Source organism: Diprion similis, chromosome 11, assembly GCF_021155765.1.
Source record: "Diprion similis isolate iyDipSimi1 chromosome 11, iyDipSimi1.1, whole genome shotgun sequence".
Lineage (NCBI taxonomy): Eukaryota > Metazoa > Arthropoda > Insecta > Hymenoptera > Diprionidae > Diprion > Diprion similis.
Genome location: NC_060115.1, coordinates 603,316 through 630,577, shown reverse-complemented (window position 1 = coordinate 630,577; position 27,262 = coordinate 603,316). Strand labels below are relative to the sequence as shown.

At 44.9% G+C, this 27,262-nt stretch overlaps 4 protein-coding genes across 4 annotated transcripts; 2 read left to right on the top strand and 2 right to left on the bottom strand.

Annotated features, from left to right (window-relative positions):
* The first annotated feature begins 9,255 nt into the window (after nucleotides 1-9,255).
* Nucleotides 9,256-11,288, top strand: LOC124412204 (UDP-glycosyltransferase UGT5-like). Its single transcript, XM_046891887.1, has 5 exons — nucleotides 9,256-9,736; nucleotides 9,824-10,194; nucleotides 10,279-10,501; nucleotides 10,585-10,804; nucleotides 10,875-11,288. The coding sequence occupies exons 1-5, from the start codon at nucleotides 9,265-9,267 to the stop codon at nucleotides 11,170-11,172; spliced, it is 1,584 nt and encodes a 527-aa protein (XP_046747843.1). The 5' UTR covers nucleotides 9,256-9,264; the 3' UTR covers nucleotides 11,173-11,288.
* Nucleotides 11,289-20,800: 9,512 nt separating this feature from the next.
* Nucleotides 20,801-22,276, bottom strand: LOC124412450 (arylalkylamine N-acetyltransferase 1-like). Its single transcript, XM_046892321.1, has 4 exons — nucleotides 22,163-22,276; nucleotides 21,591-22,066; nucleotides 21,362-21,500; nucleotides 20,801-21,043 (listed from the first exon to the last, which is right to left on the bottom strand). Exons 1-4 carry the CDS (start codon nucleotides 22,274-22,276, stop codon nucleotides 20,801-20,803), a joined length of 972 nt encoding a protein of 323 aa, XP_046748277.1.
* A 1,210-nt stretch (nucleotides 22,277-23,486) lies between these two features.
* LOC124412417 lies at nucleotides 23,487-24,885 on the bottom strand. Its single transcript, XM_046892274.1, has one exon. It carries the CDS (start codon nucleotides 24,740-24,742, stop codon nucleotides 23,660-23,662), a length of 1,083 nt encoding a protein of 360 aa, XP_046748230.1. The 5' UTR covers nucleotides 24,743-24,885; the 3' UTR covers nucleotides 23,487-23,659.
* Nucleotides 24,886-25,577: 692 nt separating this feature from the next.
* Nucleotides 25,578-27,066, top strand: LOC124412436 (sarcoplasmic reticulum histidine-rich calcium-binding protein-like). Its single transcript, XM_046892293.1, has 2 exons — nucleotides 25,578-26,368; nucleotides 26,432-27,066. Exons 1-2 carry the CDS (start codon nucleotides 25,630-25,632, stop codon nucleotides 26,932-26,934), a joined length of 1,242 nt encoding a protein of 413 aa, XP_046748249.1. The 5' UTR covers nucleotides 25,578-25,629; the 3' UTR covers nucleotides 26,935-27,066.
* Nucleotides 27,067-27,262: the final 196 nt, after the last annotated feature.

Here is a 27,262-nt window from a genome sequence, read left to right as displayed (position 1 = left end):
AATCGTACGATGAAATAGAGGGTGAAAAAATAGTAATCCCATAAATCTCGTTAATCTCGGATGACCATCCTATATATACCAGCTTGTCGAGTAGTGTTGCCCGGACCGGGAAAATCCGTGGCATGATAATTAACGTGGTATGATGCGCGACGTAAATTATAATTATAATGATTTACTGGTAGCGATATCCCCCCCCCCCCCCCCCCCCTTTACTCCTCACCGTTCTCTCCACCGTAACCTAGTTGCAGCGGCTCGAGTTCCTCCGCACTGAATAAACATGTCCCTGGACCAGCGGCGGAGAAACATGCTAACCATGTACCGATGCCTGAACCCTTATCCCTTCTCAGTTGGCCGCAACGCAAACCCAAACCAGCGGAAAATTCGAAACAGGATCACTCGGCTACCGGCTGGTGCCAACCCGAAGAAGCCTTTGGCACTACGCCCTGTAGACTCTCCTCTTCTCCGGTTTTCAAATCTGCGTCAACGAATACATTAAGCAGATGAAGGGAAGACCTTATCCCACGTATCGTGGATCCACCTAATTGTCAGCCTTATTTCAAAGAGCTTTTCGCGGATCCCAGACTGCCATGTTATATCTAACGTGTGAATATCATGATGACCTTTCTCGCTTGGAGTCCGTTCACTGGGTCGGAGATAAACATATTTCGAATTTCAGCTCGAACCGCTGATCGAAATCCACAGGAGAAAAAGGCTGAAGAATGGAATAGGAAAAAGCCAAATTGTCTTGCAGATCGTAATACTTGACGTGATTTTTTCGACGAGTGATTAATCTGCAGGGAGCATAATTTCTTCCCGCAGTCGTTTCAAAGTTTGATCAGACGTGATAATCTTATGTTTTCTTACTTGTTTTACGTCGGGGATAAGCGAGCCTGATTTTAAATCTAATCAAAGTGACTTTTCGAGCGTACGACCGATTTTGGATTCCATTCCTTTTGAGCTGTTCTTGTAATCGTTGTAATTTTCCAAGAAATGAAGATTGTGCAATATCAGTTATTCCAGGATAAAACAACATCGGCGAGGCAAAGGCGAAGCTCCTTCTGCCAGAGGCCGTCATAACTCGCGTCGAGACATCAGCCCCAGTGAAAAAGCTTCAAGGTTCGATGAGCGCCCTGGGTGATCCGGGAAACAGGTTATACCGCCGCCTCGCCCAACAGTGAACTTTTGTTCCACCATTATCGAGACGTCAGACGCATTCTGTTTCGGGCCACTTATTCGCTCGGCGCATTTTCCCCTCGGCTACCACTCCATATGAGATGGAGTTCCCGATGCCACGTCATTCCTTTACACTCCCTTGTATACCGCGGCCTGCCGGTACGTGCTTCGGACAAAAGTGCCATCGCCGAGGAATTCTTGGACTTCCTTCGTCTTTCTACTGTCAACCGCATAACACGGGACTTCACTGATCACCTCATTGCCGCCATATTGTATCCACGCAATGGTATAACAATAAAGTCACAGCTTATTTCGGAACAGTGGAGCACGTGGCAATTATCAACGTATGGTGCTCGGATCGATGCAAAAGTGATAATTGCCCCGAGTTGTTGATCAGCGAGTTGATTGCCATCAATTACTCCAATCGAACTTCGCCCTGCACATCTGTGTCGTTAATTTTCTGCCAATTTTTCTTTTCCAGGTGGCTAAACCGATTGATGATTTTTACCAGCTGCAGCTTTTGTTCGTTGACGAAATAACACGGTGCCTCATCGCTAATTCATGTGAGTAGATGTATATGCGTGGGCTGAACCTACTGTATCTAATTTTTCGTGGCCTCTGATCCCACGTGTCCGACCCACTCGACTGTATAGCACAAGGCTCCAATTTTGTTGAATATATTATCACCTACGAGATCTAAAATTCTTACTAATAAAGAGGCGTATACGCTGTCCGATCGATTCCAAATTCACATTCAAATGCGGGTATCCTCTTATCGTGAAATTTCACCCTCACCTTTCTCCGCTCCTATGTTAATGTATATCACGACTTCACATTTAAAATGTAAATTTTTGTATACGATTCGGAATTTTTCTCGTAGAAGCAGTGACGGTACTTGATAATAATGATCGTCAAATGATATCCCTGGAAGCAAGTAGATATATCGCGATAAATCCCGTGGACCAGATCTCGTTGGCAGGATTCTCAAGATTATGAGTAAGTGCCGTGGATCAGGTTCTAATAAAGTGTCGCCGTCGATGTCGGTATTCCAACGGGCGGGGCGATGTTTCCGTTGATTAAATTTCGGCGTCACGTTTCTCTGAAACCTGCGAATCCGCCGAATCGCGAAAGAGACGTCAAGGTGCGTCTCAGGTGCTCTACGATTTCACAGTCAAGCCGTAAGTATAATATTGCCGAGTGGTTATAATTAGGTGTCGAGAAGTCGCATATCCGTAGCTTGATGAATAATGTGGGTTATAGGGTAGCGGGTCTCGATGTTTTTTTTCGACCACGTTTAATTAAACCCTGTGATTAAACTTTATTAGGAATGGAAATCGCTAGTTCTTCCTCGGGAACTCAGCCCCCGTCCTCCAGCTCCAACTTCGTCAGGACGGAACGACTGCTCCTTCGCCATTGCAAGGAGTGGAGAAAATTCCTTCAAAGTTAAAGCGTCGTTCTAGGATCCGTCGACGGTCCGTGGTCGTCATTAGCCGGTATTTATACTACCCCAGTTTTACATTTATACTTGTATCTCTGCTTATCTATCTGTGTGTACAGACTCGTTAAAGGTCAGTGGAGAAAATGGAAGACGGCCGGAAGTTGACAGTGGAATTTGGCAAGGAATCACCGCCAAAATCTGTGCCTTTATATTTCCAAGTCAGCTGACCAACGCTGTGTTTTTTTTTTTCTACCTCAAATGTGAGAAGAAAAAAGGTAAGGATCCTAATTCAGTGAAAAAAAATATAACAGCATTCGCCGGTTTTGGCACCAGTTAATTGTTAGTTAAACGTCGTCGGCGCAAGTAAATACGGAGTTCCATTGGGAATTATAAGCGATCCAAAATACATTTTGACCTGCTGCATATGTACATAATCGATACAATTTACAGGAGCGTGCATTAAACATCCAGCATATTTCTGAATATGTGCTGTTTACTCTGTATCTTGATATAAATTTATGTCGACGGAAGTCATGACTTGCAAGGTACAAGGTTGTCGGAAAATCGCAATGATACAGATTGAATCCGGCGAGTCATTTGATTGGTGTATATCAATGATCAAACGCAAGCACATATTTGTACTGTGCACTATATTAAACATAGTTTATCAAAGAAAATTAAAACTCCGTGCATGTTGTGATGACATTTATAATAATGTTCAGCCTCCTGTATAAAGTGATAATTAAGCTTGGAGTTCACATTCCAGAGTGACAGATTCCCGTTATTCCTCTCAGTCCTCGTCTCGACAAATAGCAGGGGAATTGATTTGATTTGTCGCGAGTTCAAAATTCAGCCTCTTCAGACGTCGCCGAGCCACCAAAGCACGGCGCAGCAACAACACCTTCCATTAAGTCGAGGTGGTTTTGGAATAACTTTGAATATCGTAATCGCGGAAAAGAGAAAACTAAAATCAAAGGTTTCAGTTAGGTGTCAAATCCCTGACTATACACATCAGCATTCCTACATTTCAGCCGAATTCATTACCCACGTTATTCAGTCTTCCCATTCCGTTCATACAACGACGAATAATCAATACATCAACCAGCGTCGTTAGTCGATCATTTGACGTACAGAAAATCGATGGGAAATTAAACTCTGTTATAACCGATCCTCGAGTGGGTATTTATTGGCATGAAAATGTTCCAGCTGAATATTGCAGGGCTGAATATTTGCGTGCAGCCTACCTGCCCCGCGAAATGGCGGCGAGGTTTCATTGCAGAGTCATCTCCGCGGATAGGCGACTCGTTACCAACCACAAAATTTAATTCTGTACAAGCTAACGAAGCGTCTTTCTCCCCCTCTCAGTCTTTCGACAGATGCAGTACATGCATGGTGCAAAAATTGTATCAAGTATCAAATATTCAAAACACTTTCGCAATCAACCGCAGGGCTTTTTCCGAAAAAATTTCATCTCGAAATGAACGCATTCATTTTCATCACGGAGGTTTGACCAAATCGCAGAATGGAATATTCATACTTCCGTTTTATTTTTCAGCCGAGGTGATCGAGCCGGACCCGCGAAATGAGGCCGAGGCTCGTTTTACGAAAGTTTTCAACCCTCTTCGACCAGCTTCTCACAGGAGGAAACGATTTTTGCGAAAATCGGAAGAAGCGAACCGCACAGTGGGGAACTCGAATCTTCGGCAGCCCCAACGAGCCAATTAAAATTCCAACGTGAGCTGGCCAATCCCCAGCCCATTTGTCATTCTCGTCAGGTGGAGTGACAATGAAATGAGAGTGCGTAAAAGTATTCCGAGTTTCGGGTGTTCGGCTCGACCGGAAGGCAGACCGAAGAATTCCTCAAAGGGTCGGCACGGCTAATGAGAGACGTGCCATCAAATCCTCATCTGCATTTCAAACCGAATTACCAGAACGAGACCCGCGTCCGTCCCTCGTCTTCGCTCGTGGCTTTCCCGCCTGTTCCGGACGAATCCGAACCACGGAGGCATTTTTTATAATGCCTTTGCCAAATTTTCATTTTCATTTCAACGATTGCAATGCGAGCCTTTCGGCATTGACCAGGTTTTTCAAAACTTAATGCGTTCATTTCTTTCAGATTTATCACCTTTCCCTGGAGAATTCCAATTACATGAACGAGGTTACGCGAAGATGAGAAGCGCGAGGAATTTGCGATAAAAAGAACTCGAGGATGAAAAGAAAAAGAGACACGATCGTAAAACCGATCAGGCTACTGTCGGATAAAGCTCGAATATTGCAGCGTGACGACGCAGATGGCGCTCAGCAAACTCTGCGAAAATCATTTCACCCATGTGAACTTAACGCGAAGAAGACCCGCTGCGAATAGACGTGACCTGAGAGTGTTTATAGCGATAGATGTTAACTTCTACCAATGAATGCATAATATTGAGGTTTGTTGAAAAAATAGACCCGCAGGTACCTGCTGGTCAAATTCGGATCAGTGATGGAGTAAAAAATTCTGCGTATTTCATTATTGAAAAATTCGCGTTACAAAAACATGCTACGCAAAATTATGAAGAGTGAACTTGGTCAAAAACGAATCTCGACGGACGAGACACGCGAGATGGATATCAAAATGGCAATTTGAATATTTCCATCAAGTTCGTAAGATGAGAACGAGATGAATTATTGATCAGCGATGCCTCGCTCTCTGTTCATCTCAAGCTCTCTGTCAGTCAATCTTCTTCTGGCTCTCCCCCCCCCCCCCCCTCTCACCCTCTCTCTTTCTATCTCTCAACTTCTCCGTGTGTCTCCAGTGACTAACGAGTAAGCTCTACTCTCGCGTCTAACACGGAAACCTCCGCCAGTTAACTAATGAAAATCCAAAGAAAAATTGATTGCATTTTAGCTCAATCGGTGCTTGAGCTCACACGAAGATTGCAGCCGATGGATCGAATCCTTCTCAGGTTGATGTGACTAATGAAGGAATAAAACTTCCCCAGTTTTCAATCTGAGCGAGTGAGTCAGAGGTTCGCTGCACTGGCAGGACAACCACGAGTAAAAATGAAGAAGAAAAAGAAGAAAAAGGAGCACAGACAGAAGGAACGAGAGTCAAAACTCAAGTGAGAGCGGCGGAAAGTTGATTCGAGAAAAGAGATGGCCGTGATTTTGTCAGGGCTTTCGAAAAGAATGGTCTACTTTGACGAATATGACAGAAGACATCCATGAGGAGTCGGATTCTGTCTCCGGAATTTCCTCCGTTACTCCGGATTACTTGAAGAAGAATCTCTGCGCTTCTGTCAGCAGAGAGCGAGAGAGAGAGAGAGAGAGAGAGTGAAGTCTGCACGCGATTGTCAAAGCAAGCGGTTCGAACTGTCTGATCATCAGGCCGAGAATGAAAAGTTTTCCATACCAGACAATCGTTTTATTTTTCTTTTTTTCTATTCATCGTTTCGTCTATTTTTCTTCTATGGTTCGCTTTCAGAGTGCTCCTGCTATCTCATTTCCAAGCACATCATGTACACATGCGTACAATCGAAAGATAACACATTATAATGTTGGATAAGCATATAATACTCGTATACCTCATATTTCGGAAGGCAGAATATAAGTCAAAGCACAGTTGCCAGTGGTTCCAACATAGCAAACCAAAGAATATTACTGCTGGCGCAGGCGAATGCCTGAGATTCTTTAATTAATGAGAATAAAGACTTTCAGCTCCACCAAAAATCTCGTAAGCCGGAGGCCTGGCGCACGGGATAGGCGTAATATTTTTTTTCCGGGAAAAGCGGATCAGAAAACTTTACTATCCATCCGCCTCGACACTGTACAGCGGAGTATATAACAATGCATTCTTCTTCTTTTCAGCCGGGGAACTTTTTAGCTCAAGTTATTATACACCCGGTTATAAATGAAATTTTCGCAAGCTGAATTGTGAAAGCTTACATATACACATAACTTCCGCTTGGGCGCCACTCAGCGGGTCTGCTTATTCTACGGCTATTAAAATTCGATTAAAAACTCCCAGCGGCGCAGCGAAAAGAAAACGGATAAAACAATTTAATTTTATTGTTCTTAACCCTCCCCCCCCCCCCCCTCCCCCTCCTGCCTAACCGAAAAAGCGGAAGAAACCACCGCACTCGCCAATAAAGCCCGCTTTTGAAGACGGAAGTTCCCTCCTCATTTTGCGTTAATACAAAGCCACGTAGCCGAGGTCACGTGCGCCTTGAAACTTCGTTTCTAAAACCATCTTCTACAGTAAATTCTTGCGAGGTTGTAACTTATTTAGATCTACAGCCCGAGCCACCCACGTACGTCGTCTTATTTCCGAGTTAGAAGAGGGGTCATGTAACCGTGCGAGTTCACCTTCCAGTTTCATTTTTATCACCTTCCTGTGGCGCGAAATCATGCGCCGACGAATAAACGTGAGTTGGGATAAATAATACAACCCGGCGAAAAATTCAATTTTGGTTTCTCCCAAAGCTGTAACACATATCACGGTTAAGACAATTCCGTGTTTCTTCTAACCCATTACGTCTCGAAAATGCAAATTTCTCTACAGAATACAAAATTCATGTAGAATTTATAGATTTATAATTCGTCACACGGATGTAACGGATATACATGAGTCAAATGCAGATAGGCATCCATTTTGACCGGGATGAAAAAGGTTACTTTCGAAACGGAATAAGTAAATGAAGAAACAACCCACCGTTCAAAACGGCTTTTAACGTCAAAAGTCAGTGCCAGGAAATACTTGAGGGTGGAGAATACGCAAAGGGGGGAATACGTAAAAATACATGAATCATGGACCATGATATTTTTATGAAATGGAGCTCGTGAGAAAATCAATTCACATAGGTAAGTACACGTTTCAGTTAAAGTTAAAAAAAGTTATCCGACTTCGCTGACGGTAATTATGCCGTGTTGATTCTCGGTAGGTCAAATGTTGTATAAATGTTTGTTGTAAAAAATTATTTTCGCAGCTCAATCAGAACTGTACAGAAAAACAAATAATTGTATACATGCCATGTGACCAAATTCAATTATTTAATATCAAAATACAATTATAGAAATAAAACGTATCAATTTCTTGACATTACAGATTACGAAGTATTAGGCAGTAAATTTTATACACTAAAAAAATGTACAATCTGAATCCCGGAGAAATGAATTGACAAATCATGGGATGACATATTTGAATGAGGCGTAACTTCCTAGGTTGAGGTATTAGTTGAAACCAATTCGCCACATAATTTGAGGTGAAATCAAGGATGAATAACTGAATGCGGTTTATTTTGGAACAACACTGAATTTCTATCGGGTTGCGAATATCAAATTTTCACACTCCTAGATTGTTCATGCTGTAGTTTTATCTGAATTTATTTTCCGCGTATAATTTACCTCATAATAAGCTCAATCTCTCATTCCTTTTCTGTCTATTCGGAGGTGATCAAGACTCTTTCCGAGGCAACGATAATAATCGAGGTATTTATCGGGGTTCGGTTGCCGAGGTCGACTTCTGGGCATGCTTTTCTTTGAAGGTTCCCTCCGGGGCTTCGAGGGAAAAGGCATTGGTTGAGGGAGCCGCGCTGAAAAGGGGGAGGAGAAAGAGTAATTAGAGATTTTATGAAACCGATCTGGCGGAATGTAATGGGGCTTTTATCGGGCTTTTAATTATAAGTTCTACGAAACCATTCGATTTTTGTGTTTGCTCTGCCGCAACGCTGACCAAATGTTGAAAAATATTATTCACGAGTATCCTTGACTCTCCACAACCGCTTGACCTACATTAGAGCCGAACATCCAACTGCTATTAATTATTATTATTATTAATTCACTGCACACCGTGACTTTCCAATAACATTGTGGCTCACCGACATCACCGCGATCGACTGGAATTTCCATTAGCTGCTCCTAACGCGACATATTATCGTTACCATTGCAGCTTTTCGGGTGACAAATTATTCGATCACGTTTCATTATTGGTCACAAAATTAATTTACTTGGAAGTAAGGAACAACATTTTCGCTAATTGCGCAATCACTTTGGATGCGAGCTAATTAATAATCAGACACGAATTCGATAATTATATTTCACGTATCATCCGGCGGATTTTGCACCTCCAACCAACAATTCTGACCCGTGTTTCTACGATATTGGAGAAGGGATTTTACTTTGTCGAGAAAAAGTGGATTGGGAAATTAATATTCGGTTTATCTGCGGTGCATTGTACAGCGGTGAACAAGCTAACGATTATGACTAGTCACCACGACAACACTTGCAATGAATGGCCACTTCGAAATTGACGAATAAAAATCAAGAGAAAAACGATTTGCCTGTTTTGGCTTTTGGAACGTATTCTATGCTCTACTTACTTGCATCAAAGAATGACTCATGCTGCAAGAATATCACAATGTGCCAGCAATAGTCTACATGGACAATTAACCATAAGAAATGCAATGTCATTGTTGACCTTTTATGACAACCATCATTCTGACTCAGATGTGGGCATACTTGCTGCGATAGCGCAGCGAGTTCAACGTTTACTGAGACGCAGCATAGCTGCAGTGTCATCCTAAGTTGTACTACGGCGATAAAGACTACGTAAATACGAGTGCCTTCGCCGTTGCGTCAATTAGTCGATCGTCGAGCGTGGTTTTGAGAGTGCGAAGATGTCACGAATTCGTTTTATTATTTCCGCTATATTCTTCTGCGTCATTGCGTTTGAGGGAGGAAATGGAGCCAGAATATTAGGCGTGTTTCCGACAGCGTCGATCAGCCATCAGGTTGTTTTTCGCGGATTGACATTGGCGCTGAACAAACGAGGCCACGAGCTCGTCGTAGCCACTCCAAACCCAGTGAAAAATCCAAACCTAAAAAACTACACAGAAATAGACCTAAGCACACTTTACACGATGAATCCAGGAAGAAACATAATTGATTCCCGTTTCATGGATTGGTTAACCATGATCCGGCAAATTTCAGAATCAACGCGTACCACTATAGACGTCATACTAGGTCATCCAGAGATGAGAAAACTATACGCTCTGAACAGCAATGAGAAATTTGACGTGTTGATCATCGAGCCATTGTACTGGCCGGCAATCATGGCCCTGGCACCACGATTTAACGTCCCAATTATTGGTGAGTAGACGATTAGTCTATTGAGTTTTGTAAAAATTGGTGAGTATTTTCATTAAAGATGCGACGCATTGTGCAAATTTTTTCCAGGCGTGAGTAGCTTTGGCTTAGCGATAAATAATCACTACTCGATCGGGAATTCAATACTGCCTTCTCATCCGTCGACCTGGGAATTCCAAAGCAATATAAACTCGCCATCGACGTTTTGGGAGAGGTTATGTAACTTCATTCAGGTATGGAGGTACCTCTATTTCTACAGAACGGTCCACATGCCGACGCAAGAGGCAGTCGCCCGCAAGTATCTTGGGAGCAACATGCCAAGTCTGACTGATATTGAGAAAAATATCAGTCTTATTTTCGTCAATCAACAAGGGCCGATTTCGTTTGCCAGGCCAAATGTTCCAGGCGTGATTCAAATTGGTGGCTTCCATATTGTGAAAAGCACTGAGCGGCTACCAAAGGTTTGTTCATTGAAGAATCAGATGCGACAGACCAAACGAGTTTTTCGATTACTAGTAATCATACCGTGTTCTGTGTACTGATAGGATCTTCAAGAAATTCTGGACGACGCAACTCAAGGCTTCGTATACATGAGTCTTGGATCAAACGTCCAGAGCAAGATGTTGTCGAACGACACACGGGCCGAATTTGTAGCTGCCTTTGCGGCTCTGCCCTACAAGGTGATTTGGAAATTCGAGGACGATGACTTCCCCAACAAGCCGGACAACGTCCTGATCCTGAAGTGGACACCGCAACAGGCGATTCTTGGTATTTACCCTAAGCTTCGACATCGAAAATTGCTCACTATTGGGGTTATGTGACCTCTCAACATTCTACCTTCCACTTTACAGCCCACCCGAATCTGAAGGTTTTCATATACCAAGGAGGACTTCAAAGCACGGAAGAAGCGATTCACTACGGCGTCCCACTGATCGGACTGCCGGTGTTCGCCGACCAGGATATGCAAGTGTACAAAATGGTGTCTCTCGGCGTTGCCAAGAGACTGGAAATCACGAGAGTCACCCGGCAGAGTCTGCTGGAAGCAATTCACGCCATTACGCTCGACAGCAGGTGAGCATTGTTCTCCTTGACTTTGTTATTAAATTAGTGAACAACTGGCTTATCTGAAATCGCGTTTTAGCTACAAACAGAAGATGCTGAGCTTGCGGTCACTGCTTGAGGACAAACCACATGATCCTCTGGATAACGCGGTATGGTGGACCGAGTACGTTATCCGTAACAAAGGTGCTCCGCATCTGCATACGAGCTCAGCAGACGAGCCATGGTACCAACGCCAGGACATGGACATAGTCGCCTTCATATCGGCCTCGTCTACCATAGCAATCGTACTTGCGCTGATAGTGTTGTACCGATTACTATCGAAACTGAGACACGGTTCTTCCCTGCAATTCCTCGATTCAAAGAAGAAGCTTCACTGATAACGCACTCGCGGTAAGGTGCATAATCGTGAAAGTTATTAGTTCACCTGAGTCAAACCACTGACCCAATAAACTCCAGTGTTAAGTGGGTTTAGAAAAATACTAGCTTTAAGCTCTTCCCGTGACTTGACAATGGACGGTCAAAAAACGTGTATCTAAATCAAGGGAAATTTTGATATTATTTATGCAAATACACATTTTTTATACTCCCACTCGTCGTTCATTTCGCGACTCTGCATATTCCACGCGTACTCGGAAAATGTCGGGCAGTACGTGACCACGCGTTTCGAAACAGTTACGTAACATACTTAGAGCCTGGAGGCCCAGGAGATCCTCACTCGGCGGCTGGCACCAAGTTTAACCGCCCCTGGGGTATTGTACTGACCTCACTAGAAACGCAAGCCTCCGACCTCTCGGAGCTGTCATTGCCCTCAGGAGCAGCCAGTCAGCCATGATTTTACTGCGCGTGGAGCAAAACACGCCTGCATGAGAAATACACACAGTCCCAATCAGCGAAGGTAACGCCAATCCAATGAAAACACGTATGCAATGTGTCACTAATTTGATACGGTCGCGGACATTTATCAGTTGCCAGGAAGCATCCGGAAATAATTTCACGTATCCTTAAGTTAGAGGAATAAAGAAACAAGTCGTTTAGTACGAGTAATTTCTGTCATTGGTTGATGTATGAGCTGGAAACTCTGGCCAATGAATTTTTTTATCGAAAGATTGAAAAGTTTTGAGCCGTCGAATGAAATCATGTAAAGAAGTTTGGATATCAGCTTGTCGAGTTCGTAGGTCCGAATGCGGGCGGAGGGGAAGGGGGTTGATGGACTTTCGGTGTGTACCCAGGAACGCAAATCTACTCGATTGAGTGAAAGTTTTCATACCTTGGGAAATAAAATTCTAAGGCAGGTGTGCAGTGGGAAAAAATGTCGGATATAAATAAGATTATAAATAAGCCATCGAAAAGATTCAGCCGCAGGTTTTCCACTTTGCTGAACTACGGAATCAATTGATTATCCCGCAAAGTTCGTTAAAATCGGAATTTGATAATTCTTGAATGATAAATCCCACCCCAAATTCTTGATCCTACTAGCCCACATTGGCCTCGGAGAATCCGGAATCCGTGGAGAGAAGAGGGAAGAAAAATACACAGGGAGCGAGGCGCTTCTCAGCCCTTGAAAGCCGGAGAACGAAGCGGGGAAAGGGCGTTAGGTGAGATTGCCCAACATTATCGTCCATAAAAGAGGGAGATATAAAGAGCAGCCTGCTTTTAATGCACTACTAAAAAGACGCTACAACACGGAAAGAATAATCGACTCGCCGGGGGTTCGTTGCCGGTAGCTTGGCTTACGGCTGGCTGGTTTTCGCCGAGATCAGACTAACAGCTGGCTCAGAAATCTGCTGCTTTACAGGCGCAGACGGCACGGAGTCCTGACGTGATTTCTCTCGCTACTCATGTCCTCGAGCCAAGGCTGTAAAGCATAAAATGCAAAAGTACCTGAGTGCCAATACGCTCTGTGTAAGCCCTGACACATGCAGGTTCCTGTTACATTTATGCACCGGGGACGGTAAAAAGTAACGGTATCGAAGGCATCGATGCGCTCCAACAGGATAGTATCCGCCTTTTTCCCATCATTTTTCTCCCATTTATTCCCTGATGCCTTTTTTCTTTTCAATAATTCTGTTCAGAGACAGTAGCCGTATTATTTGTATGCCACGGAAACAGTTATTGATTCATCGTTCACCTGCCAGATTGGTACGATAATAATAATATTGATAATGATAATAATAGTAATAATCTAATCATAATCATAACAGTGGCAATAAAGATAAAAAATTGTGTAACTATCCATCCCGATGGCTCGTTTTATTTCATCCGAGGGGATAGAGCAGCTATAACATCAGGGATGTTCGCTACTCGAATATCTCCCGATTATTTCGGGGGGATTGAGCCTGCAGGCTAGCCCAGTGCGATCGATTGATTAACAATAATCTATGACAGCTGGAATGGCTTAAGGTTAATTTCCAACTCAATTCAAGTGATTTATAGAAAAATTAGGCTTTGCTTTAAGTTTGAGCAGCAGAAATTCCTTAACGAGGCTTGTTCGTGCAGCGTATCAGGAAAACTTGGGAATGCGGTTGTTTACGAACCGTAACTAGATAATGTCGAATAGAGAACATTATTAATAAAACTGGAGTTCACTACCGGCGTTCTCCGCATCGCTCCGCTTCTCCATTTCTCAACGAGTTGATTATATTTACCTGCTTTCTGTCACAAGCAGATATAATTTTCATGATACGCAAAATAGTACGAACGAACTCGAGAAATACCAGATGCACGGTAAAGATTTGGAGATATTCACATTTGAGTGTGTGTGTGTGTGTGTATTTTTTTCCTGCATGCGTATTATAATTAACTCACTTAGGGTGAACATAATTGAAGGGATTAATATTTATTAAGAAGAACCCTTAAAGCTTCTAAAAAAGTTTTCAAATTCAACGTGTGAAAAAAGTGTCAAGCGGGACGAAAATAAAAAGGGGAAGGTCCATTGTGCGTAAAATAAATGAATAACATTGAAGTCTATTTAAACTTTTTCAATTATTTTGATATCTCCTCGGGCACGCTGCGCAGCGTGGGAAAGCAAAACTGCAAAAAAGATGGGGGAATTTCGGGCGAGACGGTCTAGCCCTACTCTTTGCACTCGTTACTCAGGGGATGGGGTTCCCTAGGTTTAGCGGAGGTTTTATAAATGCGATCTTTGTGCCTTCTACCAAGAAATTCAATTGAGAAGTTCTCGCTCTTGTACGAGTGAACAGCCCGGAAAACAATATCGAGAATCTTCCATTCTCGGAGCCTAGAATATGGTTGCTTTTTTATCCCGTTTTTGTGCGCGCTATTCATCCCTGTGTATCATCGGTGAAAACGAGCGAAATTGTGACCCTAAATTTGTGCTCCTTCTTGCCAGAGTACCACCACTCCTCTGCGGATATATATTTCACACGGCTGTTAACGCGAGTATTACTCTATCCGAAGTCGTATATATAAGGGCAACGACGCGCGCTGCAACAAATAAAGTAGATTAACTTTTTCCTCGACGTTTCATTCCCCTGAAACATCGTAGCAGCACACTAAGGCCGCGTAAATCTCGGTCTCTGGACAAAAATTGGAGATAAATATCGCCACCCGAAATCATATAAATAATAATTATTACGTTGACAGTGATAATCAAAGCACGATTATATACGCTCCCGCGATGGGAAAGAAAAGCTCTAGATTTTTTTACTTTCAACCAAAGTAAACCTCTCTCGTCATTTTATACCTCAAATCTCCATCAACGCCGTGTATAATCAGCGGAATGTAAACGTATATTTGTATCCCGTTAATGCAAAGGTAAATATTCTCACGATTTGGAATAGAATATGCGCGCGGAGCAAAATGCAACTGGGTAGATGAAGGCAGGTAATACCGGCAATACTTGCTCGCAGCAAAGAGACTGAAGAGGACGAGGGCTGGCTGCATCGCGGCGTGTATTTGTCGATGGATATTTACACGCTCTTCTCCAGTGTCTCAGTGTTTTAATTAAAATCCGCTTTGGCTCAGTATCTTGCCATTCTTAGGAGTCCCTGCGTAACTGACACTCGGAGATCCTTTAGAATAAACGATGTACAGGTGCGTGCGTATTTTTAAACCAAAGACGCATGGTGAGATTCCATTCATAGGGATTCAGCAATTCTTCCGCAGCTTGGAGAAGCAATATTATCCATTGCTGGTCTCCGATACGTTTCAACATGTCAACACTGGTCTGATTGGAATACCTGTGATTAGAAATTTTTCCAGTTACTATTTCATCGGGAATGTAAAATTACAGGCATTGATTAAATGACCGACACAAGTGCGGGTGATTAAAACAGACGAGATACCGAGTGCAATCAAAGTCCTTTGAAACCACCGAATTCCAGTTATGAATACGCTGCCACGTTGCGTTAATTCGTTGAGAGTTCTTTTCCTTTTCTGTTTGTGTTTTCCCTTTTCTTTCCATTTGAAAATAGATTTTCAACCAGCACGTACCTCACACGCCGCGTCGGCTACTTGGCGTTAACGGTACTCCGACAGGGATGAGAGCCACCGCGGAAGTAAAATCAGTCATTCGCCGATGTGACTGGGCTAAGTCGGAAGAGTCGTCGGTAACGAAGGTCATGAATTTTGTACGAAATGCTAAGTTGGGTAGTTCTATTTATGGATAGGGTGTTAATCGATATGCTGAAAATGCCGGCTGCACCCTCCGGGGGATTCCGGGGTTCAAGAGCATTAAAGGGAGATAAGTTGGAACTAATTGCGCCTCTGTAGTATCTGGCCCGAAATTTAATAAAACGGGAATCTCGCGGTGTTAGAATTTTTTCGAAACAGGAAATATTCAGTGCGCGTAACCCCGGCCAATTTTCCTCATCTGCCAGAAACACGTTAATTCTATCAACGAAAAGTAGAACCGCACTTTCTCACCCCGTTACATTTACCGTAGTAAGGAATGCGAAGATCTCTTCGATACGTTTGATAAAGGCGGCTGTAAGACAAGAAGATGGATCTCATCGACGTCGCGTCGTTCGGGATATCGAGCTTGCGAGTGTCTCGAATAAGGGTAATTGAAATTCCGTCAATACCGCGTCCCTCGCATTTCTCGAGTGTGTCTGGTGGCGTGATAATTCACCGGTGTCACGGACTTCGAGTTAGATCTCGTCGGGAAGACATTCCCTACTCGGTATAAAACTTTATCTTCACGCTCATTTTTTATCGCCGTTTTCCGGTCCGACGCATATCCGTAGCATGGTGATATTCGTCGAATCGGGGCTGCAGAAGCTTGCGCGGTAAAACTTTCCCGATGTTAACCCGGGTTCAGAATTCTATGCGAGTTTGACTGGGGACAAGCTCTCGCAGTCCGTGACGATAAAATAAATAAAATTAGGGAGAAAAAACAGCTGCTTGAAATACGAATGAAAGCTTTTTTGCAACCCGATGGCGTACACACGGAGGAATTCCCGAATGTTCGGTATACGCCGAGCATTTTCGTTCAAGCGTTCAGCAGCGGGTGAATGGCATGCGCCCGTGCACGTTGAATAAAGAGAGGAGGTAACCTAGAACTACTAAACTTTCTCTATTAAAAGTTAATTACTTTTCAACTACCGCCACAGGATTTCAATCAAGGCATGAATAATTGCGCGTACATGCTGAATTTTATATACTCTACGAGAATTACGATCCGAGAATATTTTCGATGCATTAAATTCACGAGGGAGAAAAAACGTTATTGTAGTCACTTAATGAAATTGCAGTGAAATTTTCAACCATGCGAGCGACAATCTCAAAACGAACCAAAACAAAAGAATTTCACCCTCGTCACCACCGCGGGTGAAAAACCCGAGAGAAAGGGTGAAGGATGAAGGGTGAAGGGCAAATTAGCAGGTGGCTAGCGGATCCCCATCAAATTGAATAGAAATTCCTCAGAGGATCGAGTTCACGGAGAGGACATAACTCAAGGGTAAGACGCCCGAAGGTACGAAATCCCGAAGAGCGAGGCTGAGTCCTGCAGGAGCTGCGTCTGGAGGCAGTCAAGCTTGCCGTCCCGTCCCGACCCAAGTGGAGGGATATTTCGCATGTGACGAGTCTGAGCTGACGTGAATGTATAATCAATTGGTGGGTCGGGATTTCGCTAGTGTAGCAATGGCGCAATTATAACGTAGTTAATTATTCGATTGTCAAACTATTCGGAGGATGACTAGTGTCACGTCGCACCGGCACGGCGCTCGCGATTTTCGTTAACTGAATTCGAGCCCCGATGGGAACGGAAATAGGCGTATCGCTGCAAATAACGTCAATCTTAATTGTATGATCGAGCTTCGTTAGCCAATATGCCGCAGATACGGGCGGTGCATCATTAATGCTGGAGCAGCGCGTGTTCCCTCTGTATACTAGAAATAATTATTCATTTTCCGCAATTCATCGCATGTGCAAACGATAATTTTTTATTGTTGAGAGTAGGTGATTTTGAGAAAGGCTATAGTTTGACACTGTGTTACAAAGAGACGATGGCTGCATGAAACCTTAAATGATCGATATCATTGTTACGATTATTGTCGATTTTATTTATTTAGTAATTTGATTTCTCTTCTTTAACGTCGTTGAAAAACATTGTCTGTAAAATATTATTTCTTCGATGTCAGGCGTACAATTTCGTCTTGCAATTATGCAACATGCGAATAGTTACATGGATAGGAAAGAAAAGCGAAGTATAAGAAAATCGATTAATACAAAACAAGCGAAACGAGAAGAAAATATTGAGTAAATGGTTCGCTGGAGATTAATCGGTGCGACAAGCAAAGTACAGTGACAAAGCATTCTCGAGAGAAACCCGGGTGCAGTTGCCATTCCGCAGAGAGAATGAAACTTCAATAGGTAAATAACATGAGGCGAAGAGCTGTAGGATAGGATAGGACGGAATGGCGAAAGGAATGAAAGGCAGGCACAGTTCTTAGCTCATCGTTCTTCAGCACTGATCGTGAGCACCGTCTATTCGCCTTCGCTCTCGTTGCGAGTTCGTGCCGCAGTCTCGAGCATCTGGATTTTTGCACGGGTAGGTTGGATGGGATTCACACGGTTCGAGTGATAAAAAGAACGGAGAACGAAGAATGGGGAATCGAGAAAGATTGTAGGAGTATTCTGCTGGCAGCGAGGTTGGCAAACAAATCGATACGCAACTGCATTCCCTCGTTCTATAATCCTCTAAACCGCTCGTCAAACAGTAAACACCTCCGAGAAATTATGCGGGGTAAAAGAATAGTGAAAAACGCTTTTCTTCCTACATTTTCCCTCGCCTTGTACACAACGGTGCGTTATTGAATGGAAACTGGAATAAAGCAGGAAAAAATTTGACAGGGAAAACGTTTCTCAAGCGATGTTATACGTACACATATACTGCAGTCAAGGTACTACATATTACGAAACAAGGGCATTACTTTTCATTTCCAAGTGGAGAAAACATCCTACCGAAGCGTATAAGTCACGAGTAGTCTTCTTTCGCCAACAATTATTCCTGCCTGCATCCGTGAAAACTGGAGAAGCACTTTCGTTAATTGTCTGTCGTTGCCGTAGGTCTGAGGCTAGTTTTTTAATCGAGTTATTTCTCGGAGAGCTTTTACAGCTAACGAGAAAATTCTTGGTTCAAGTTGTACTAATGACTCGCTAATTCTTTGGAGTATTACGAACCTCTCGCGGACGTATCACAAGCTTGCCTCACAACGCCCGGCTAATTAACTTGTTTTGTTCGGGGTGGAACGGAGTAAATCCATGTTGGTATATTATACCATGTATGTGCTGTGCATTCTGTCCCGTGGACGACGACAAGCAAGGTAAAAGCGATCGCGTAATTATACACCGAAAGGGCGCAAAAGCTCGACTCAAATCACAGCCATTTTGTAATTTAGGTTCAGGTTTAGTTGGTCGAGTTGATAGGCGAATACCTAATTGAGCGTACCTCGTGCGGTGCCCAGAAAGCACAAACAGCTCGCAAATTGTTTGGCGGCCAGTGGTGGCAGTGGTGTATTTCTTTTTCGTTTTCCCTCTGTCTCTCTCTTATGCACAGTGTATACAACATACAAGCTCAAACAGAAGTAAATTAGTTATCACTCACCTCATCCTCATCCTCCGCTCTGCACGAAATAATTCAACCACGCGAATAAACAAGGGATGTCCTGTTTACTTAGTCGTTCGGAAATCGCACATTTGATATATGCCGTGACGAATGCGTGTAAACAATAACGATCACACGGACCCCCCTTAGGATAGATTCGTGCTGAAACCTGCGGGGGCAATTCTTCTCGGTGTAGACTTTAATCAAAGGGCTCGTTAGGGGCCTTTGATCAGCGGAAGCAGCGTCAATATATCGGCCAGCAACACAACCGGCATATAAACGAGAGACTAGGCGATGGCATCTATCATCAATAATGGTGCCTATACAACCGGTGTATACCGCACTAGTGAGACGACAATGTCTGCAGGAGTCTGCGTGCATCCGACATCCATGGATAGACAGACTTGTCCTCGCTACAATGGCCCTGCATATTGACCTGGGGACACCGGGTTAAAGGGACTCGGTAATGAGTACAATGTTCGGAGAATGCTCGACGGTCCAGAAACGGCCGCATCCATCCTCGAGTCAGCCACTGCGGACCAGCATCCCTTGTAGTTCAGGGCTGGGAGTTGCGATACGAGAGAAGCTCTGTAAGCGTTCGCGGGGTTTGGGGCTTCGTAGCCTAAGACTGCTAATTTTTTTCATCCTAAAGACCCACGACGCTCTGAGCTGCTTTGGAAAACCTGGTTTTTAAACGTGAATCAGTTATAAGTATACCACTGGACCAAATCAGTGTATATTATACATGATGCTTGTACTGGAAATCAGTGAAACGTCACCGAATTGTCATGCAGTGTATATACACTGGTTCTTTCCACTTTTATACATATAATGAGGAATGATTCAATCCCACTGATTCAAACCCAGAGAGTACAACTGCAGCTTCTCGAGTCCCTTTCTCAGGAATTAGAAGGAAAAAGGCGTACCACCTAAATTCTAGACCGCGTATGAAAAATCGCTGCGGTACCGGAGTTTGTCCGCGTCCAGACACCTCGAGGAGATTTCTGAAGAGCTGTTTTCGAAAGCGTGCTTCATTACAGCGCACTTGTAAGCACACACACACATGGATGAAAAAGAAATCCTCCGCGGCTTTTAAGCGGGAATATTAATCCGAGGAAGTACCTACGTCATTAACCGTGGGTAAACGGGAGTGTGAGTGCATGCAGGCGGCTAAATTGCGCGCAATGCAATGATCGTGGCTCGATTATGAATTTCGGTGAAGGCGACGGCGGTCGGGGAGAACCTCATTCGTACCGGAACTGCGGTCCGAAACCGACATCGGTCGGCGAGCCAGGTCTGCTCAAACTATTCCAATTCGGGAAACAATCCTCGATGCCAGAGGAATGTTGGAACACTACCATAGCGAGCAGCGTCTGCCACTATAGCCTGCACCCACCTATTTCAACGCTGAATGCTACCACTCGAGATGCTCGTATGGGTGGACGTTGTACCTACGTTGTCGGTACGTAATTCTCAGTGCCTGCAAATGACCCCGCAGAAGTACTTGCTTCGTTAATCTCCCTCGCCGCGCCGAGGGGCGGAGACCACTTCAATGTAAAGAGCTATGATTTAGTGGAAGGGGATCAAACTCCGTATAATTATCTGTATATTTGTTGGGAAAATACTGGGAGAGAACAGTGCATAGGGACGAAACACCATACCGATCAAAGCAGTTACACGATCAGACTTAAAACATCTGTTCTGACTCGTAGATATCCGGCAAGCGAGAGTTTTCGGAGACATTGATCTCAGGGTCGTCAAACCGCGAAAAGTTGGTGCTCTGCAACGATTGCTGAGGATCGCAGGAATCCATCATCTCTGGGGTGGAAGTTTCTTTTACTTTACACCTTGACGAGTCTGCAGGCGTCCAATCTGCCAGGTCTTATTTTTGCGTAACGTTTTCGGGCGAACCTTTGAACTCCTTGCAAATATCACTTGAATTACCAACGGAACTGGAAAGCCCTTAACCAGAAGGCTCGCCGCCTAGCTGACACGCGGCTTTCCACCCCACTTTTGCCCCTTAGCAAGGTCTTCTTCTCCGGCGTATCGCGGCACATGGTACAGACTTCGTTCGTTATTAAGTCAACAGCTGGTCGGTGTAATTGCGACCAGAGATTGAAGTAAGCCGAGATGTTGTGAAGTTTAATTACTACCCAGAACGCTGCGTGGTTATATACGCGTACCTACACGTATAATGTATACCGCCGAAAATCTGCGACTACGCAACAGCTGATACCCGGGGTGACGTTGAATCCTTGACAAATGTGCGAATAATTACCGCGCGCTTGCGAAATGGGAGCCAACAATAATCGAGATTAAAATTAAATTATTCATACTTCACCAGTCGTCATTGATCACCACACAAGCATACATGAAACAATTATTCGCAGACAGTATAGAACGTGTCACGTCTCTATTGTAACCTCCATACGCCATCACTTTTTTTTCCTCCGTTTCCTGCAGGTCGGATGCGGCCTGCAATAGTCCTTGCAAAATCTGACCTGGTCGACGTAGACGTCGACCCTTGTGTGCGGCTCTTGAATATGTTTGAAGACCACCTCACCATTCCACCTGTATTCATCGAACGGTAAGCTCCACACGCGTTCCCACCTGAATCCATCCGCCACCTTGGCCGTGTACCTTGAACAAGATTACCGGTTGAGAAAAAAGTCCACGAATCGTTCAGAATGAAAAGCTCGCTACCTGCTGGTGCAGTCGATGCGAAACAACCTGTAGCCACAGTCCCTGGCGAGATACCAGCTGTCCTGAATCAGACGTTTCGCGATCCCGTTCCCCTGATACTCGGTAGCGACCGTAACGTAGGTGCATTCGAATATCTTGAGGATGCAGTACTTCTGCCAGAGCTGAGGCGTCGCTGTCACAAAAGCGTAGAACCTCAGCAGATCCCGAATGCTGCCGCATTGGCAGCAGTTTGCAAACCGCAGAAGATGATCGGGGTTCCAACGACACGACCCGGTGTTTACCGCTGCTCCGATGACAGCCTCGTCATCCCGACGAACTGCCACAATGGTCATGCCCTCTTTCATCCCCTTGCGAATCATGAGGTTTAGGGTGGGAAGTTCCATCCCGCAAAGTCCAATGTTCACTATGGAGGGTTCGAACTTCAAGTATGTATCGCACATCACGTTCATTATCGCCTCGTGGTCCTGTGTGCGGGCTAGCCTTGTGTAATACTGGTGTGTCACCTGCTGAAATTTCCAATTTAATCAATGGTGATTTGATTGGTGGACAGGAGACGTGTCGATACCTGATTGTGTTTTAATTGAAATCTCGCCAAATACCTCAGAGCAGCTTTTCAAGTTAAGAGGCGATCCGTGAAAGTGCAAGGCCTGATAACGGTGACTGCCAAGTCCAGCCACCTTCGATAAATAGTTTTTTAAAATTCTTGACGCCATGGTCAAGCCCACTTGTTTGTTGCCAGTTCATTCAACGATTGATTTAGGTTGAACAAATTTAGGTTAATAATTTTGACGTAATTCAGGAAACTTCAACGCCAGATCAATCCGGACCCTCAGCTGTTTTTTGATCCTTCGATGTCGTCTCGTTCAATTCGATACGAAACTAATCGAATAGTCCTTATTCAAAACAGATTGCCATTTGCATCAATCACTTCAGCAGCACGAATCTCAGTTGAACCCCAAATACTGCCCTGCCCTACTTTAATAGCACGTCTAGACAAGTGGGACCTGAAAGTTTTTATTATTACGTTATTTTCCCACCGCATAAGGAAAAAAACATCCATGATCTGATCATTCGAAAACGTCTAAAAACAAATGTTTCACGAATCACGTATTTCGATAATTCGTAAACAATCGTCGGAAGCGCAAGTGTGCCTGGTATGTTGTCCAAGGAGGTGAGAATAGGCGATTCAGGAGCTCCATTCACTCGTGCTACGTTGTGTTATCTGTTATGTATGGCAATGCGGAGAATGGCTGATTTATGCATTCTCGGAGTGCTCCGTCCCCGCGGTATCTAGTGCGGCTTATTGTTGATGAATGCACGGAAACTGTGTGGCTATGCAGTGAGCTGCACATGTGGGTGCAGCGCACGAATGCACCATGTCGCCTCCCCGCCCCCCGAGGGGAAACAAGCATGCGTCACTATAGCCAGTCGCATAGTTGCATCAATTATGCCTTTATTCTCATTTGATGGGGGCTCCGGACTACAATTCATTGCGATTCGTTACAGTTGCAGCGAGCAGGCGCTGCGGTTCTATTAATACCCATTAATCATCGCCACTGACTTTTGTGACAAATCCGAAACAGGTGCTTTTACCAAAATTACGGAAATGACCGCCCCTGCATGGCGAAATGGTATCCACTAAAGTTATTAAACTGGACTACAAACTGTTACTCAACCAAATTGTTTGTGGTGGTCCCGGCCTGCAGTTCCGCACAATACAAATATCACTGTCACATATAATCCGTTATACCATGAATTTACCGATCATCCCCTAAAACGAAATTCAAATTTTCCATCTAATTTCTTACGATATTGGATGCGGGCAAAATGATTATTGATAAACGGATATAGGGAGAGGGATCAATGAATTAACAGGGCTTACAAAATTCTGCGCACACACACATAACGTACATAAGTATAAATGTATTCAAACCATTATTTTATTATCTAACAGATATAGAGCATGCTGTCGAAATGTATAATTGCATCCATAAATAAATACAAATTTAGCAGGCTGATCATCGTATTGTGGGTCCTACCGCAGATTAATGAGAAACTATAATACTACTGTACACAAATCGTAGTGCTAATTAACATCAGCGAGACTCCTTCGCGCTGTCGCCGCTGCTGAAGCCGTACTTCTTCGCTTCGGCGGCGCCGCCCTTTTTGGCGAACTCCTCGAAATTTCCAAAGAACCCGCCGTACCCCTGCTTTGCGGCGTGCCCCTTCTTCGCCTCTCTCTCGTGCCCCTTGGCAAATTCACCCTCCTTGGCTTCGTCAGCCTCGGCGTATCCCGAGTCGTGGTTTCCGCCCTTCTTGAATCCACCCTCAGCCGAGGTGTGCTTCTCACCGTAGTGACCGTGCTTCCTGAACTTGCCTCCCCTGTGATCCTTGTCGTAGAAGTCTGAATCTTTCTTGTATTCGTCCTTGTGATAGACGTTGTGGAAGCCGGCGTTGTTGTGCCCCTTTTCGTGGTGGCCCTCCAGCTCGTAGCTCGCGCCCTTGTCCGCCTCTGCCGAATCCTTGTGCCCCGCGTAGTGCTTCTCGGTCTCATCGTAGGCCTTCTTCTTGCCGGCCGCCTCGGCGTAGCTCCCCTTGTGATTCTCGTTGTCGTGCTCACCCTTGACGGCCTCCTCGAATTCCTCAGCCTTCTTAAAGCCCTTCTCCCCCTTCTTTCCCTCGGCCGCGTGCTTCTCCGCGGCGTATTGCTTCCCGGCCCCCTCCTGGAACTCCCCGGTCTTCGCGAAGGCGGCGGGCGCCGCGTCCGCCTCCGGCGTTCCCTCGATCAGCGAACTTCTGTACGAACCCAAGGCTTCCGGATCCTGGAACGATATCTCCATGTGGTCGACGCCCGGTGGTTCAACCCTCGTGTAATGAGCTGGCAGCATCTCTGCATCAGGCTCCAGCTGAATTGAAGGGAGCAGAACGAACTCCTTTTTGGCTGATTTTTTCGCCGGAGCTGCAGCGGGCGCCTCCTCGAACTCTCGCAGTCCCTCGTTTATTATTTCAGCGTACTTTGACGCAGGGAGGTTTTTGTAGACGTAGCCGCTTGCGGACGACTCAAGATCCGACATCTTCGTCTTCGAGACGTACATTTTGCCAGCCTGCTCCTTTGCCGGATAAGATAAGCCGACGTCAAGTAGACAGGTCACCAGAAAAACTCTCCATAAGCCACTCATATTTATGTGTTTGTGTATGTTGTTTCCTTCTTTTGCTTTGCCTTTTGTATTTCAGAACGTAAACCAATGTATTTTCTATCCGATCGACGCAATCGGATTGATAAACTATTCGACAAACGTCGCCAATATAAACTGTTACCCCAATACAGATCCGTCTCTTTTATACCTTGCGCCAATCACCTGGCTGACGTACCGGATTGGCTACTGTGTTTGACGAGAATGCACTTGGAAGGACAATTTGTTAGGTATTTCAACAAACTGTCAGATTTCACGAAGCTGAACGGTATTGCGCACTCAAGGTTAGCCGATCTGGACGGTGGTGCAAACGATAAACCGCAAATCGCTCGACCACGTCCCGTCAATACATATTATATTTATATTATAATCGCCGATGAAAAATATGAATAGAAACCTGAACACCGCACCGATTCAAAACAATCTTTGAGTCCGAACGCGACAAGAAGTCTCCTGTCAAAATAAGCCACGCGAGCCACTATTACCCTACGACGATGGGTACGCAGATCGCCATCTAAAGACTCTGCACTCGCGGCGTGGCCGAATTAATTGGTTCCATCGTCCGGCGAGTGACCGTGGCTAAAGCAGTGGCGATTGCGTTAAAAGATATTTAACCGACTAGCGTCAGGGCGCGCCGGGTTACGCAAAATCTTTCCAACACTACTCAGCTATAGAGGTTCGAAAGATAGTCAATAACAAGAGATTGTTCTTGAATTATTAGCGGCCATGAAATTATACTGGCATAATGACACTCCATGCACGGTATGAGAAAACCGGTATATAAAGGCTCGCAGTGGAACACAGAGGCAACCAGTGGTCAGTTCACCCTTTACGGACATAAGTGTATTTCAGCGCAGGAGCTCCTTGTGAAAATGGTTGTGTACCAAACGATGATGTGGTGTTTCTTCGCTGCCCTCGGATGCGTTGCCGCGATGCCGTCTAACCTAGAAAGCGTGTCGGTTTCACGGACGAATCTTGCCGATATGGAGGCTTCGGCCAGCGGATACTCATATCAGCAGCAGCACGGTGCCCCCGTCTCGTACGTTCATTTCAACAACCATGCAGCCGGAAACTTCCACAACGCCCCAACCCCGGTGATCAGCTACATCGCCTCTGCACCCGAACCGGCTTCCGTGGCTTACGGGGCACCAGAAAACATCTTGAAATTTAGACCAGCGTCGCATCAGTACGCTCAAAACGCACCGGATAACTACAAGCTTGGTTTGCCCACCGGATACATCCTACCGTTGTTACCGAAGCAGAAAGAACCGCTGGCGCCTTACTTCGTGCCTGTGAAGGTCGACCAGGTTCCTCAGAAGGTTGAAATCGCTGATGACGAGGAGGACGATGATGATGAAGAGAATGATGAAGACCATCACAGCGCGGATGAAGACGATGAAGACGACGATGAAGAGGAATACGACCCTTCTTTCGGACACGGTTTCATCGAACCAGCCAAGACTAGCGGGTCTGACTACGAGTCCGAGGGCGGCGCAGAGCATAGTGCAAAGAAGCATTCTGCCCATGGAGAGAAGGGAGAGAAGGGGTACAAGAATCATCAGGACTTTGATAACAACGAGAAGGGTAGACACGAGAGCGAGAATCACAAGGGTAAGTGACGTCCGACGGAATCAGCGACTGGTGTATTCAGTTTTTACAATTTACTTCTTTTAGGTCACTACAGCGCCGACGGCGGGCGTAAAAAATCTCACAGCAGCACCAGCGGCCACTATGCCGGACACGAGGAAGGATCAAAGGGTGAGGGTGGTTTAAGCTACGGCACCGAAGCCTCCCATAAGAAGGGCCATAAGACAAGTGGCTTCCACAACGTTTATCACAAGGACGAGTACAAGAAGGACACCGACTTTTATGACGACGCCCATAAAAGTGGCCACTTTGAGAAACAGGGTGCATTCGGGGGACACCATGTTTCCGCCGAGGGTGGTTTCAAGAAAGGGGGCCATCACGACTCTGCATATGCTCGAAATGATGCCGCGGAGGATGGTGGGTTTGACAAGGGTCACGACTACAAAGAGGACCAGGGTCACAGCGACGCGAAGGGCTACCAGGCCTACCGTGAAAATTATGCTGATTATGCTGCGAAGGATGCAGCCAGTTCGGGCAAAAAGCATGGCTATGCAAAGGGGCATCATGAACCCAGCAGATACACCTCGTGATTAACTTCCTCTGCTATACTAACGCGAATCATGCACTGTCTTTATGCCAAGTTGAGCCTGTTTTGTTTTGTTTTTCAAGTTACGTTTTAATTAAGTGCGCGTATGGAATGAATAAATCAAATGTGAAACCATTATACTCATCGTTGTTTTTTTTCGGAAACAAAATTCAGTGGGATTTTGAATAAAATACTGGTTACAGATCCTTGTAGGATCCAAAGCCGAATTCAGACTGATTTTCCGGTTGACTGGTGAGTAAAGTCTCGTACGTTTGCCGCCGGCGGACTCACTCTGATATGTGGGACAGGTATGCAACAGCGGAATTGAGAAC